This window comes from Acomys minous (genome assembly GCF_964271855.1).
Source record: "Acomys minous genome assembly, chromosome: 6".
NCBI lineage: Eukaryota > Metazoa > Chordata > Mammalia > Rodentia > Muridae > Acomys > Acomys minous.
Window position 1 is genome coordinate 18793297 of NC_140487.1, and position 15794 is coordinate 18809090.

General features: G+C 40.2%; 1 protein-coding gene across 7 annotated transcripts; it reads right to left on the reverse strand.

The window, feature by feature from the left end:
- Window positions 1–475: 475 nt before the first annotated feature.
- On the reverse strand, window positions 476–8661 carry TAC1 (tachykinin precursor 1). 7 transcript variants are annotated; one of them, XM_084784497.1, is made up of 7 exons: window positions 8395–8661; window positions 7756–7887; window positions 6827–6926; window positions 6359–6403; window positions 5868–5891; window positions 4489–4542; window positions 476–1061 (listed from the first exon to the last, which is right to left on the reverse strand). In XM_084784497.1, exons 2-7 carry the CDS (start codon window positions 7876–7878, stop codon window positions 1012–1014), a joined length of 396 nt encoding a protein of 131 aa, XP_084640623.1. In that variant the 5' UTR covers window positions 7879–7887; window positions 8395–8661; the 3' UTR covers window positions 476–1011. The 7 variants fall into 7 exon arrangements, with proteins under 7 accessions (XP_084640623.1, XP_084640624.1, XP_084640625.1 ...); XM_084784498.1 differs by lacking the exon at window positions 8395–8661 and adding an exon at window positions 8191–8257; XM_084784499.1 differs by lacking the exon at window positions 8395–8661 and adding an exon at window positions 8179–8230.
- Between the last annotated feature and the right edge of the window lie 7133 nt (window positions 8662–15794).

Below are 15794 nucleotides of genomic sequence, written 5' to 3' on the forward strand. Positions count from 1 at the left end.
GTCACCCCGCCAGGGGGAAGTGATCAACTTGTAGGGACCAGAGTCCATGTCAGAGGTAGCCCTTACTCCCCATGTTATGAGACCCATAAGGAGATTGTGCTATATGCATGGGTTTTAAACAGGCATCAAATTGTAATGTGTTGATGTGATATATTACTCAACCAGAAAATGAAACAACCGGTGAAATTCATCTTGAAAATAGGATAGATTATTAGCCTATCTGTAATAAAGAGTTATGGGTGTATTTGGTTTTTACTCTTTGGATTCCAAAAGGGAATTGCTTTATTTCATATGAAATGACTTACCCCTCCCCCCAAAAAAGTGTGTTTGGGAGGGGAGTGTGTGTGAATGCTAATGTTTACATTTATGTATGAGAGAGATAATATATTTTAACCAGAAGAGCTTTGAACATACTTCACCACAAGAAGAATCATTGTTGATTTGACATAAATATTAATGAAAGAATGTGACAAAATTCCTGAAGATATATTCTTTTATTTAAAATGGTAGCTATCACAACACATCATACAATGAATGAAGACCAGGGAATCACACTGAAACTTAAAAAAAAATCTCTATATAGCCACAAAACATGAACATGCTGCTAGGATACAAATAGAGTCAAATACGAAAGTCTCGGTACATTCTCAGTGTAAAAGCAAACCACAGAAACACAGCCCTGCACAGGAGTTTCTTTGCTTCCAGCAGTAGCTGTCTGAACTGGCTCAGAGCAGCTTTTCTTTCTTTGGGGACTGCATCATTGGCAAGCTTGTACTATTCCATCAGCACTGCGCTTTGCTGAAGTTACTACTAATTTCTACTTCTGAGGAGGTCACATTAGAATTGCAACACTTATTAGCACAATATGAAAAAATAAACACTTTTTTGAGTTTTTCACTCATAACAACATTTGTTATTAAATAAATAATCATTCCTCGTAGTGCACATTTTATTTTACCGTTCACTGCTCATTAACACAGATGAAGATGAATGGATAGTGTGTTACAGAGTTTATTTACGTCTTCTTTCGTAATTCTGCATTGCGCTTCTTTCGTAAGCCACTGAAAACAAAGAGGAAGTAAAAAGTATATTTTAAGGGGGATTTACAGAGCGCACTAGTAAAGTTCAGTGTTTACATTAAATTATAGCAATGTCATAATAGCATTTCTTCTTGAAGGAAATATTTCTAAATTTTTTTTTGCACACCTTACAAGCCTGTCTGACAGTTTACACTTTGCTTAGAAGTGTTCTAGCCACAGCACTCATGGTTTCTTTGATCGTCTGCTATACGTTTGGTATCCTAAAAGTACAACAGTGTATGTCTACAGTCCAGTATGGTGTTCATTTTCAGCAGCTCACTCAAGCACTGGCAGACACCCACAGTTATTAGAGAAAGGACCATGCCTACCAGAGCTGCATATTAGGAGGATTAAAAATGAAATGTGCATGTTTGATTCTAAGACAAAGGGCAATACACTACAGGCCACAGGTCAACAGTGCCCCACTCTTTGCTCTTATAAATACAGGTTTATTTGGACATGTACACACTCAACTCATGTATGTGTTATCTATGCCAATTTTGGTTTTAAAATGGCAAATTTGACGAGTCAGTATGGATGGACCAACATAGTTTCGGAAGGCTAAAGTATTTAGGGCCTTGTTCTTTTCAGGCAAAGACTCCCTAACCTCTGTTCTAGGGGAACCTAAGGGAATGGGCTCTCTTTCCTCATGGATCCCTTCTGATGATAGATTGATTAACCCTTTAAATTAAAATCACTCATACTCTTTGTAGGAAATTCTATTGAACTCACAAATACTCATCACAATGGGACTTACCTCTTAAAGTCTGGAGGCCTGTGACACGTCAATTGCTACTTTCAAAAGTACTTAGCACCTGGGTACTAAGTAATTTAAGTATTGTGACTCATTGGATTTAAAAAATGCTAAAATGCATTGTAGTGTTAGATATAATTACTATCACACTAGATGTAATTCCAAAGGAATCTTCAACCACAAAATGTGAAGAATCAGAATAAGTGTCCATGTAAGGGCATTTCATCATGTCACACAGCATTATAATTTAGATTTTCATTATAATGAAATAAACGTGCTTGTGGAAAATGCCTCGCATGAAATGCTAAGTTGAGAGGAAATGATAAATATATGTACATCATGGTGCTGTCTTAAACAGTTTCCTAGATGAGAAAGGTTGAGGAGTTGGAAGGCACCAGGGCTATCATCAGTTCTGTTTTCCCAGTGCTGCTCTCTACAGGCCTGCCTCCCTCTGTAAGGAACATGATAGGTAAGCTAAATGCTTTGTATTAGTGCTATGTGTGAATCTGAGCTACTAGTGCACCCCAAAGTGGACACTTTTGAAGGAGACAAAAGTTTGTTTTTCATTCTCTTTTATTAGGAGGGGGTAAGTAGCATGAGTTAGTCCCTGACAGGCTTTTTAGGGTACCAAAACCATGTGCCTCACAGAAGTGGACTGGATGCTGATTTAAGCAACCAAAGACTGTGTAGAAGCTTAATTGGGATACAGTGTTCTCCTGCAGGGAGGCAGATTCCTGCTCCACCCGTGAATCCTCTGAAAGTGTCTACCAGCTTCTGTGCCTTGGAGGTGGTGAAATGTCTCCATTTACCAGATTGTCAAAGGTGTCTGTGACCAAGACAGTGAGGATCAGGTGGCTGGAGAGTGACAGCCATGTCCCACTGAACATGGGAAATGGGGCCCTATTTACTTTCCCATATTTTTCTACTTTTTTTCCTTACCTAAAATATAAGAATATAAAGTAAGCCAGCACGTCTGATTCATTTCAACAACTCTATTTTTATTAACTACAATTATTACTTTAAGTATATTTAATCTGCTCTAAACTGCATAGCAGGTATATTTTTCATAAATTAGGCATCATCTCAAAGGTTTAAAAATTCTAGAAGTGGAGGGTTGGTGATTAATACAATTATTAAGAAAACTACACCTATGTGAGGGCTGATACATTTGGAGGCAAGCTCTGCAGGGGTTAAATTTATATAACATTTATCAAAGCTGAAAGACAATAAACATATAGATATAAATAAAGCAATTACAAATTTTAGACAGTTACACATAACTTTTTTAAGAACTAAATTTTGGTAGCCCTGAGATTACTGGTGAGGAAATATTAAAGTTGTATCTAAATTTGCAAAGTGAATTAGTAATAAAAAAACACTAGAATAATTATTTTTGTGTAAATTCAGATAATTAAGAATCAAGCGAGCACATCTTATACATTTTATGGGAACTATAAATATTAGAGATAAGAGAGTTGCAGATAAATTTCTAATCAGATGTTTATCATTTTAATCTATTTTCACTGATAGTAAAATACATATACTTTAAGCATTTTTTCAGGGCACTGAACTAAGGGCTTGCACATGCTTAACAAAAAGCCAGTTTGCATGAAAATGATACAGGGGTTATTTAACATTGAATATAGTTTGATTAAATGAGGTAAGTAATGAGTTTTAGAGATATGTCTGTGGCATTTATGTAAAAAATTCAAGCTAGAGAAAAGAGAAATTATGTAGCTTTAGGTCACGGAAAATTATCCTTTAGATTTAATTTTTTGTCTATTTTAATCTAATCCTATTTTATTTTTTATTTTTAAATATATTTTATTAATTTATTCATATTACATCTAAATTGTTATCCCATCCCTTGTATCCTCCCATTCCTCCCTCCCTCCTATTTTCCCCTTACTCCTCTCCCCTAAGACTGTGACTGAGGGGGACCTCCTCCCCCTGTATATGCTCATAGGGTATCAAGTCTCTTCTTAGTAACCTGCTATCCTTCCTCTGAGTGCTCCAGGCCTCCTCATCCAGTGGACATGGTCACATATCGGGCACTAGATTTAAATGGATTTGGGGAGTGGTGGTATTTCTTATCCTGTCGTTATATAGATAGAACTGAGAATTAGTCGGTGCTGGGTGCTGTTCCTTTTTAAAAGCATTAGTATGCATCTTGCTACACTAATCCTCTTCAACACCCATTAAGACCCTGAGATTCTGGGCTCCCATAAGTTCAGAAAGAGAGGGTAGTTTTCAAAACATCTTGCTTGCTGTATCTATTTATTTTTGCATTGGAAGACTGCCAGATGTAATGTATTATGAAAATTCCATATTACATCAATTATATGTGAAAAGCTCTTGTTTCTCCCTAAATGTTCAGTAAATTTTATTGAGAATATCTATGAAAAAGAATGTCACACTAGCCCAGAGACTCAGAGTGTCTAATGAGCTAATATGGGAAGAGCTGGTATTTTGAAAGAAATATACTAATACTGTGATGGTATTAGCTTAAGCAGCTATCAATCCATTCTTGCCTATAACACTACTATAAAAATTTGTCTACAGAAATGTACATTGAAAATTAGTACATTGAAAATTATGCTTCCTGAGACTAACAGAAGCAGCCTTGCGTATTTTCATACACAGTTTGATACATACCAGAATTTAAGGCTCGTTTGCCCATTAGTCCAACAAAGGAATCTGTTTTATGCCCTGGAAAATACATTTAGGGGTATTTCAGTATGTATGTACTTGAAGAAAGAAACTCACAGCTAGTACACAGTAAAACAAGTATCTGAATATATGCCTGTGTAATAAATATGTTTACATTTCACATACAAGTGAACCCCAGAAGATTTTATATAAGCCTTACAAGCCACCCTAAAACAATACATGGCAAGTACTTTTCTCAAATCTATAACAAGCCATTAGCAAAATCTTTTATCTGTATTACATTTTATACATTATGAAGCTTTAAATACGGTTGCCACTAGAGCTAGCTTTAAACTTTTAGGAGGCAGTTATATGTCTGTGTGTGAACGCAACAGCCAGGCTTATTTCTTCATTAACAAACTTTAAGTCAGATCTTTATCTTTGGTATATGATATCTTCTAAGCGGTCACATTTAGTAGATTTAGACTGAAAATATTCCTTTTGTAAAAGCATGCTAGTTTTGGCATTAACAAGATGCATTCATTCTTATTACATTTTTTTTGTTGTGTAAAATTCCCTTAGTATTTAAGTCCTTAGAAAGTAAATATGAATTTTTTTCAAAGATAAAGGCTTTGGGAGAATTATTTTCTTCCTGCAGCTGGGAGAATTTTTCTTGGTTTCCACTGTGTCAGTTGAAACCAGGATGTGAGGGCTACCCTTCCAATGGGTAAGTCAAATCCATGGCACTCACAGGAGCAGGCAACACTGCCAGGGAGCCCAAGGGACTTCCTGTCACCCCTAGATCTAATTAACCAGGAAAGAGCTCTAAAGATCCTCCAGGGCCAGGGTTCTGCAATCTTCACTTTTCTCGCTCAGGTTTACATTCAATTATAGCATCAAGGGGGGAAATAGCCGTCATCTCTACGTGTTTTCTCGTTTTAAGTGCATTTTCTACTCAGATATTCACCCACCCTATTTAGTCAGTGGCTGAATACACCCTTCCTTGCCATTATAAAATTAAGTTCCCAAATATGAGTTTGAAGATGTGTATCAGTGTTCTTTTCTTTGTAGTGTTCCTGGGGGGTGTGGTTGGAAATGAACGGTGACAAATTTTGACCCTAGAGTTGAAATTCTGTAACTAAAAAATTACAGGTGTTAATTCTTTTTCCTCTGTAAAAGTGATACATGTTTTGGTACTGAAATCTGCCTACACAACAGAGGTTAGTCATCGGGATTACTCATTGGATCACATTCTGAATATAAGTTTTTTTTGTCCTTTCCTACATTGTCTTAATTAAAATTTTTGAGCCCTGGTAATGCATGGAGCAGAACTCAATATCACTTACACTAGCGCTTGATAAATGTCAAAATAATTGTGAACTTACTTTTGTGAGAGATCTGGCCATGTCCTAGAAGAAAACAGATACAGTTATCAGACCCGTGGGGTTCTTTTTAAAAGCTACTTTATAGATTTTACAGAAAACTTAAGAGTTGGTTTTTAAGATATTTACTACTTCCTTTTTTGATACTATCCTGAAGAATAAGGTAGATGAATTATTAATAAAATTATTAATTATTTTACTGTTAACAGATTACTAATAAAGTCCAAATGTGAACCAAAAAGGCAGAACTGTGGGACTCTTGAGGTCTGTTAATAATAGTGAAACTATATAATGTACTGACTTCAAACTTGGTCACCCATTTGACATGTGCAGGAGCTTAATACACACACAAACACCATAAACACACACACACACACACACACACACACACACACACCTCTTAGTTATGCATAACTGCATGATCTTGTATTTCTACCACAAAATACTTTCTTACATGATCATTCATAATAGTAAAGATTTATAGGGATGTTTACCATAAAGAGCCTTTAACAGGGCCACTTGTTTTTCAATTGAGGAATCTGACAAGAGATGAATTGACATTAACTCTTCACAGGCTCCACTGACTGTGCCATCAACTCAAGGCAACTGAATATTTCTATCACTGTAGCAATGGGTAGTCAAATCTAACTCAATGCCAGAAAACACTACAAGCATCTTTCACCTGAGCCTGGATCTTCCAGTGACCTGGAGACCCCTGTAATATGATCTTTAGCTAGGGTCGGTTCCCAGTTTGGGTCATTTTGATGCTGTGAAGCATGCGGAGTGGATCTCCACCACCCCCACCCCTGTGGGCTAATGCAAGTGTTACTGAAGTGCAGATCAGAATCTCCTAGGAACCACAAGTCTAGCAGGGCTAGAGACACTTGCGTGCTCCAGGAAGGGGCAGGCATGCAAACCAGGTAACCTGATAGACCTAGTGACTTGACTATTGTTCATCTCACCAGCATCCCGTTTGCCCATTAATCCAAAGAACTGCTGAGGCTTGGGTCTCCGGGCGATTCTCTGCAGAAGATGCTCAAAGGGCTCCGGCAGCGCCTCCTCCTGGGGGACAAACCCGCGTGTAGGCAATTTGAACGGACAGGGGACGACAACTCCACTGCGTGCCTGAGCTTCTCCCTGAGCCGCAGAATCCCCTGAGAGCAAAAACTGGTGGCCTGGTAGGATACCAGGCTAAATGCAGCATTCTCTCCGACCTGGGACTGCCTTCTTCCTAAAATCTACGCTGGATGCCCCGGCCCCAGCCGCACAACATACACTCCTGTCCAATGCGTTTTCTGCTCCGTATCGCGTCGAAGGACTCACTCAACGTTTCACTATCACCTTTGTCTGTTCTCTGCGAGGCTTCGGAAACCCTTCACTGACCTAACTACATACAGTTGTGCGTGGATGCAGAAGGGTGCAGATACTTTAAAAGCGACCCCGCACCATCGCACAACTTTCACTGTTTCCCAAGGCGCGCTCCTTGGCGCCAAGAGCCCAGAGCCACGTAAAGGGGAACTTGGAGTATTGAATACGGGAGTGTAGGGTTAGCTTCCTTCCCTGAGACACCACCACGGTTCACTAAGATCCCGCTTTTGCCCCCATCAAGCTTTTCCAAATGCTCTGGCAGCACTCTTGGACCAATGCTCTTGAGATCGCGTAATTAGGGACTAAAATCCAGCCTGGTGAGCAACTCTCCTGCTGGGGAGAGACACTGAGCCCACACAAGGAAACTTAGTTCTGGGCTCTAAACCTTGTGCCTTGTGCGGACCCCGGACATGACACCCTTCACATTCCGCTGCGCCTGTCCGGTGGTGCTCTCTTGGGCTGGCCAAATAGGGGTGCTATCACAAGGGGAAGGCAACAGCTCCCACGCCCGGTTGGGTCTCACCTTGATCTGGTCACTGTCGGACCAGTCGGACCAATAATTTAGATCATCATTGGCACCGATTTCCTCTGCAAACAGCTGAGTGGAAACGAGAAAAAAGACCGCCACCGCCACGAGGATTTTCATGTTGGATTTCTGGAGAGAGTAGCAGATAGGAAAGGAGATATTATATACATGTGGGTGAAGGCCACTCAAGAGTTAGAGCAACAGAATTTCAGTGTCACAAGAAAGAAAGAAAAGAAAGAAAGAAAGAAAGAAAGAAAGAAAGAAAGAAAGAAAAGAGATCCCAGTAAATTAAGGTTAAAACAGCAAACAAACAAAACCCCACCAGGTTTAACATTTCTCCATATCCTTTAGAAAAGCGAATAACTCCCCAGAGAGCCTCAAATCTTCCTCTCCCTGAGTCTCAGCGTCCCAGACCCTTACCCACTGACTCACACCCTCAAGCCTGGTGGTTCTGCACGGGGGAGACAAAGAGGGGTGTTTGCATTTACACAGCTCCTTCTTATACACCCGCCCCCCCCCCCCCCGCAACCTCCCGTCTGCGCCTGCCGCGGTAGCAAAGCCTGGGCGGACGCCCCATCCGACCGAGGCACGACGGGTAGCAGTCAGCCACAGCAGGCTGGACGGAGTGGTACTCACTGTGGTCAGCCCCTCGAGGATGCCTGGCAGGTGAGCACTTGATGGGCGCTCCGTACTCTCCTTAGCCACGGTGTAGGAGTGGAGCAGGTCGGAGAGCGCTCTAATCCCTGCTCCTGCTTCGCGGTATTTATCTGGGGCGTGACGAGCTGGAGAGCCACGTGACACTCTCCCCACGCGACTTTCTGCTCAATATTTAATTAGCCGCCCCCTCGCCTTTTGCTTGCGTGATGGAGAGTTTCCGAGACGGTAACCCGTCGGAGTCCATAACATCTGGACCCAATTGGGTTCGAAATGACGCAATTTTAGGGAAGTTGAGGTCTAGCCATCCAATCGAGAGAGGCTTGTTTTCTTCCGTCTGCACATCTGACGCCCCCTCCCCTCGTCTTCCGAACAAGGTTCAGTGACACCTGAGATTACTCATCTGAGCCAAGTGACTCATTCTTCGGACTTTGAGAACTTTTCTCTCAAGAGGCATCCGGAAATCTTGAGCTTTTGAGGATGGCCAAATAACTCCAGCACCAAAACCTTGCCTTAGGAAAATCGCATTAAGGCAGGAGCAGGCACTTCCTGTGTTTTAAAGGATTGTGAGGTGCTAAAATCTATGCCTGAAACAGTTCTCCCTGCCTAAATCAGACAGAATACTCTCTCATTTCTCTAGCACTGCAAAGGGGTTCAGTCTTGTAGTCAGAAGAAGAAAGCCGATTTTGTTGAACGGTTAGGGGAAAGGGGAATTTAAACTTGTGTCGCCTGTCCTTTGTTTCCCCAAAGCTTCTTCCTTGTCACGTCCAGAAGGTGTCGGGAGAGGATAACTGTGCCTCTCTCCCCCTTATTCTTGTTGGAGGACTACAAAGGCCAGAAGCCCTGTTACCACAGGGCTGTGCATATCTTTCAGAGACAGAAGTCATTAGCAAACCATGGTTTTACAAATAACTTCTCTCCCAGCCGTATAACACTCCTCCATCTTCCAATGAAGTAAATGAAGTTGCAATGGTTTGTTTTTGTTTTTGTTTTTGTTTTTGTTTTTGTTTTTTTTTGGCTAGGTCTCATGGTGTCGCTTCAAATTGGTTATCCTCCTGCCTCAGCCTACCCAGCCTACCTAGATTGATGATGTCTTTTGGGTAGGGTTGTTTTCTCTTGAGGATCGTATTTTCCTATTATGCTTTTTAGTATAATATGTAGAGGAAATAAGTGTTTGCAAGCCAAAACAATGTTTCGCCTCCAACGTTTATTGTTTTAAAACCTGAATGTGGAAGTTCAGGTGGGCTTTATAATGTGAACGTTCTATTTTTATCTTCAAAATTTTTAAAATTGTGCACACAAATGTAGAGTCATTCCACTGAAACAATTTGTAAATTTCACTTACATTCCCCACTTTCCCAATATCCACCATATTTTAAGCAAATCCTCACCATCGAAAGAATTAAGTATTTCAGCCCAAGGTAAGGAATTTCAAAATGAGAACATCAAGGAAACGATACTATTCCATCTCAAATAATGTAAAAATAACTCCAGTGCCATTAAGTGTTTACATGTCCTTCAAAAGTCCTTACTACCTCACCCAGTTTACTGGTTAAAGTCAGAATTCCAGTGAATCCCATACATATATCCTGTCTGAATCAGTCTGGGCAGATACAGATAAACAACATGAACTGGGTGACTTACAAACAGTACACTTTTTGTTGCTATTTTGTTTTTGTCTCCCTCACAGCTGTAAAGACTGTCAACCTGAAGTCAAAGTGTCAGGATGGCCTGACTCCCCTGAGGGTCCTCCTCAAGCTGTGAAATACTATTTTGTCTCCTTGTTGTATCCTAGATCGCAGAGAGAGGTCAAAGAGGTTGATTGGATCCATTTGAAAAGGGCACTAATCCCATGTATGAGGGTTCCTCCCCCATGACCTAATTACCTATATTTTCAGCTTTTATTCTTTCTTTCTTTCTTTCTTTCTTTCTTTCTTTCTTTCTTTCTTTCTTCTATTTTTAGGTTTTACATACATTTTTTCAGTTTTTCTTTTTTTTAGGTTCTACATACATTTTTGCATTTAAAAATTTTTTACATATACATTTCTATTATTATACACATATATAATAAAGTACCTACAGCTACAAGAACAACAGAAAACCCAGGAATTATATAAATGTTACAGTCATAGTGTTTTGGCTCTTTGTATTTGTCAGCCTGAAGAAACTATCTTTCCTATCTTTTTTGCATCTAAAATTCTGAACAAAAAATCAATATGTATCATGTATTTACCTATTTTTAAATGACACTACCTTGGTTGTTAGCTCTCAGCCAGTTCCAGGAACTCACTGTGTGTCTCTAAAGCTCTTGCTTTTCCTCTTGTTAGTAGTTTATTGATAAAACAGGCCAGTTGAGTCTACTGCATTTGCTGACTCCTCTTCACTTTTCCCTTTGTCCTATATATTTCCAGTTAATTGTACTTGTAATGTCTAGAAGCTTGACTCTGTTTTTATGATTATTTTTGGCAGGGTTTCTTTTATGTGTGTTTTGTCGCTCTTTTAGAAAGCACATGGTATCTGGTATTTCTCTTTCTCAGCTGTAGTTAGGATTGAGAATATTTTGTATACCCTTAATTCCTTATAGGCTTCAAGGTCGGGCTTTTCATACTTGATCACTGTTTATGGACTCTTGTTTACACATCCATAGAAAATATCTTATTACCTACCATGTAGTTATTCTGGTACATAATTCAGGAAATATGGCCTGATTTATTCCCTCTACCAACTTTAAACATTGCCAATTTAACCACTTAAAAATTTTTTATTTATTTATTATGTATATAGTGTTCTGTCTGAATGTGCACCTGCAGGCCAGAAGAGGGCATCAGATCACACTATAGATGATCGTGAGCCACCATGTGGTTACTGGGAATTGAACTCAGGACCTTTGGAAGAACAGGTGGTACTCTTAACCACCAAGCCATCTCTCCACCCCTCAAGTTCTCAATTTAATCACCTTTTAAGCATGCCTTGCTTTTTTCTTTCTTTCTCTTTCTTTCTTTCTTTCTTTCTTTCTTTCTTTCTTTCTTTCTTTCTTTCGACCAGGGCCTCGCAGATTTAAGGGTATTTGAAACATTTCAGTGCTAGATAGACACTCTTTAACTGCTGCTCAAATTATGTCATTCTTGGCTGGAGGATGACTCTGCCAAGTCTTTTGATATGTCTTCAATAGGACTTGATTTTCTTGGTTTTAGTCTGACAATGTTTCAGGTTGAAACTTTGTGTTTTCTACCTTAGACTCCAAGTCTCCCTCTAAGGAGCTTTTATTCCCACTGACTTGTAAATGACAATTAGAGGTCATAATCTGAGCATTTGGGCATGCATTATTGTCAAATTCCTTACTTCAAAATTATTCCAATGCAGAGAGAGGGGGGGGGGGAGGGAGAATGTGTGTGTTGTTTGTATGCATGTGTGTGTATGGGGGATTTAGTCTGTGGATATGAATGTGTATAAGTTTGTGTTAGTGAGCTGTGTGTTTGTAATATGTAAAATAATGAATATGTGAATACTTCCTAAAGAAATCAGAATACCACAGTCTTTATTTAGCCTTGTCTATTTTACAACTTTTCAATAACAAAATCCCCCCACTTCTCAGTCATATTCACATGACCACTCACCCACACAACTGCCCACACATGATCAACAACATCATATTGGAAATAGATAATAGTTTTTGCTTCCAATTTTTCAGTCTTTAGGGGCGTATCACTGTGCGTATGTCCAATTAAGCTACTGCATTTAAAATTACTTTTTACAATGTCTGTAAGTTAGTTGCACTGCCAAGCCTTATTTGCACATTTTGCTCTTGAATTTAGGAGTTGTTTTTAACTTAATCTTACAATCGTATAACACTCATGACTCTAAATTACAGTGTTTATTCTCAAAAACTAACAATCTATTCAAAGGACTGTAGCTTCGGGCCTTACTTTTTCTTCTCTTCCCTCTGGTAAACATTTCCCTTTGGCTGGGGATTGGATGTGGTTTGTTCCCCCTTGGGCCATGGGCTAGATACTTGGTCAACAATGTGGACATGGTGATAGGTACTGAGACAGCTAATGGGGACATTCTAGTGTTGGGTCAGCCATCAGTGGGGGCATGGGGCTTAAGAAGAGGCTGGCATAACTTTTGTGGGGCTTCTGCTTACTTCCCAGGAGAAGTTGCACAAAGGATCCAGCTTCTCACCCAGAGTTCTGTTTCTTGATGCAATCACTTCCCCTTGAATGTGTCCCCATAGCTGTAAAGCTATCCTCTCTGAGATCTTAGCCAAAGCCTAGTCAATGCTAGCACCTAACTCATTTCCCATTTTGTGCATGGCATTCATTAAATTCTCCTTAATTTTTTTTAGTAATGTCATACACTTTCTGACTCATTTTTCCCTTGAACACACCAGGGCAGAGGATATTTGCATTAGTAACCACTGAATTTCCCAGGAAATTAGGTCTTTAAAGTATAAATTTTAGTAAAATGCAAGTGTTCCCAGGGCATATTAAGTTCATGAGCACAAGAAGGGTGAACAAAGTATTTACCGTATCATATTTTCATCTTTTCCAATTAATCATCTGTAGGAAGCTATAAAAGGGAGACGGGGAGTGGTTCAGTAGTTAAAAGCATTTGCTGCTCTTGCAAAAGATGAGAGTTTAATTCCCGTCACCCTATTGGTAGCTGACAGCCATCTGCAATTCTAACTCCAGAGGATCTGCTGCCCTCTCTATCTGCTTTGAGTATTGCATGCACATGGTCCACACATAAATGCACACACAACATTTATACACATAAAACATAAATAAATATACCTTAAAAAGTAAACAAAAAAGATGTTACTGTCCATTTTCATGTGACTGAACATAAGTCACTTTTAGTTCTTTTTTAGTGCTTACAATTTTGAAGGGAAAATTCTTCAAACCATCTTCATAAAATACTCTACAAAAATGAAAAATCAAACAATGTGGAAAAGTAAAATAGCTGGCCTTAAGATATTACTCCCAAGAAGAGCGGATCCTGCACCTCATCTGGACAGCACAATAGAGCTGGCCCTGCTTGCATGGTCACTGGTGTGCCGGCCTCTGGGGCGTATGAGAGCAGGGGAGCTGGTTCTGCCCCTTGTTGGCTTCAGCATTGGGTGAGCTAGTCCAGGCAGTGCTGGAGAGCTTGCCCAGTGGCACAAGTGTGGGAGAGCTGTGGGGCTGACTAACTCAGCTACCACCCAGGCCCAGAGGCAGGGCTTTGAGTAGGCCCACTCCAACATCTGCCTCATGGATGAACTGCTGGAGCATATGAATGGGCCAGTCCTACAGAGCCAAAGCTGCAAGATCTCTATGACACAGGCCAACAACGAGGTATCCGAGAGCAGTCCCAGTGAGGATCCAGCGTAGATTGTGTAGCCGAAGCCAGAGGCATAAACCAGACAATGACTCAGTGCAATGAACGTTTGAAAGTAAAGAAATGTAGGCAACGTGTACAGTGTGAGACACACTGTGACACACCACAGCTTCCACAATGAGGTTTTTTTTCTTCTTTTATGGGAGGTTGCAAGGGCAGAGAGTGAATACAAAGGGACAGGGAGATGAGTAGGACTGGGGTGCATGATGTGAAATTCAGAGAATCAATAAAAAGTTAAATAAAACATTTTTTTAAAAAGAAAGTAATAACTCCTAGGGGTTGTGGAGATGGCTCAACAGTTAAAACATCCTGGCTTAAATCTTACAAGGAAATTACTCCTGTTCAGAAATTGCAACCCCTAATGTTAAGGGGACAATACTGTGAACATCTTTTTTTCTGTATATTAATTAACCTGTAAGAGATAGAGAAATGAAGATACAGATGAATAAATACTATGAACACAGGATGTGTTAGTTACCTTGGTTTCGCTGTGACACAGCCAAAGCGAGGAAAGATAAAGTTCAGTTTTGAGTTTAGAGTACTGAAGCCACCGTAGCAGGGGAGTCTGTTCACATAAGGCCAGGACCGGAGGCAGAGGACAGGACCAGAACCAGGAACTGGTGTTACTCTCAGAAGCTTGCTGCATTTTTCTTCTTCCAGAGCGGTCCTGTCTCCTACAGATCCCACCGCCTGGGGAATAGCAACATTACCTGGGGAACAAGCATTCAAACCATGGACCAGACCAGATCAAACTGCCTCCTAGATGTTTACGTTTATATCTATAGACAAGTGCTGCACTTGACCTTGCCAGAGAAGTGTCTCCTTCAAGTGAACTCTTGTGAATGCACACACTCATGGCTGACCAAGGTACTGAAAATAAGGGATAATTGGGTGCTCAGCTCTACATAGGACATCTGTTCCACCTTCTCTAAGGCTCAGGAAAGAGGGGGTAGAAATAATGTGAGACCCAGAAGACAGCGAGAAGAGCTGAAAAAATGTTATCTTCTGAGTGTGACACAGTCATGGCACTCATGATCTCACAATAGCTGTGGTTGTCTCTACTTGCCCACACAAGACTGAGCCTGCCATCAGTCAATCATGGTTGGAGGAGGGGCCCATGGGACCATACTGAAACCATCTGCTGAATTTGGATGGAGAGCAGCCGTTTGTCTTCAGTTTTGTAACTATAAGTGGATAGTTTGAAACCCATGGTTCCACAGATGGTCCTGGTTAAACTCAGTGTGGCACAAGACAAAACAAAAAGACATCAATGTGAGAAAGGGATTTTTTAAGGAAGGAGGAAGAGGAGGATTAGTTGACAGAAGCCAAGAGAGATAGGAAGGAAGGGAATAATAATAACCAGAATACATTATATATGTGTATGAAATCATCAAAATGAAAATTAATAAACATTGTGACAGTGTGAATTACAATGATCCCCATAGGCTTTTATATTTGAATGCTTGGTCCCTGGTGCGTGGTGCTGTTTGGGAAGGATTGGGCGTGGCCTTGCTGGAAGAGGTGAATCACTGAAGGTGCCTACATCATTTCCAGTTATTTGTCTTTTGCTTTCTTCTGCTTGTGGATGGAGATGTGAGCTCCTAGCTACTGTTTCAGGACCATGCCTGCTTGTCTGCACCTGTGCTCTCGACCACGATGGTCATGGACTCTAACCTTCTAGAACTATGAGCCCTCAATTAAAAGCTTTTTTTCCCCTATGAATTGTCTTTCACATGTTGTCTTATCATAGAAAATTAAGGCAGAGATTATATATGTCTAAAAGCCATGAGTCTGTGGGACTTTGCAGATTCTAACCATAAAATAGAAGCCCTAGGAACCATTTTTAAATGAAAAGTGGCTGTTTATATTTTATTCAAATTGAGTAGAAGAAAAAAAAGGGGGGGAGGAAGAATCAAGGTTTTAGGGTTAAATATTATGAAGATGTTTGTAACATTGTAACGAATAGATATTTACTTGATGTCTATGAGTCCCCTGTTTTAAAA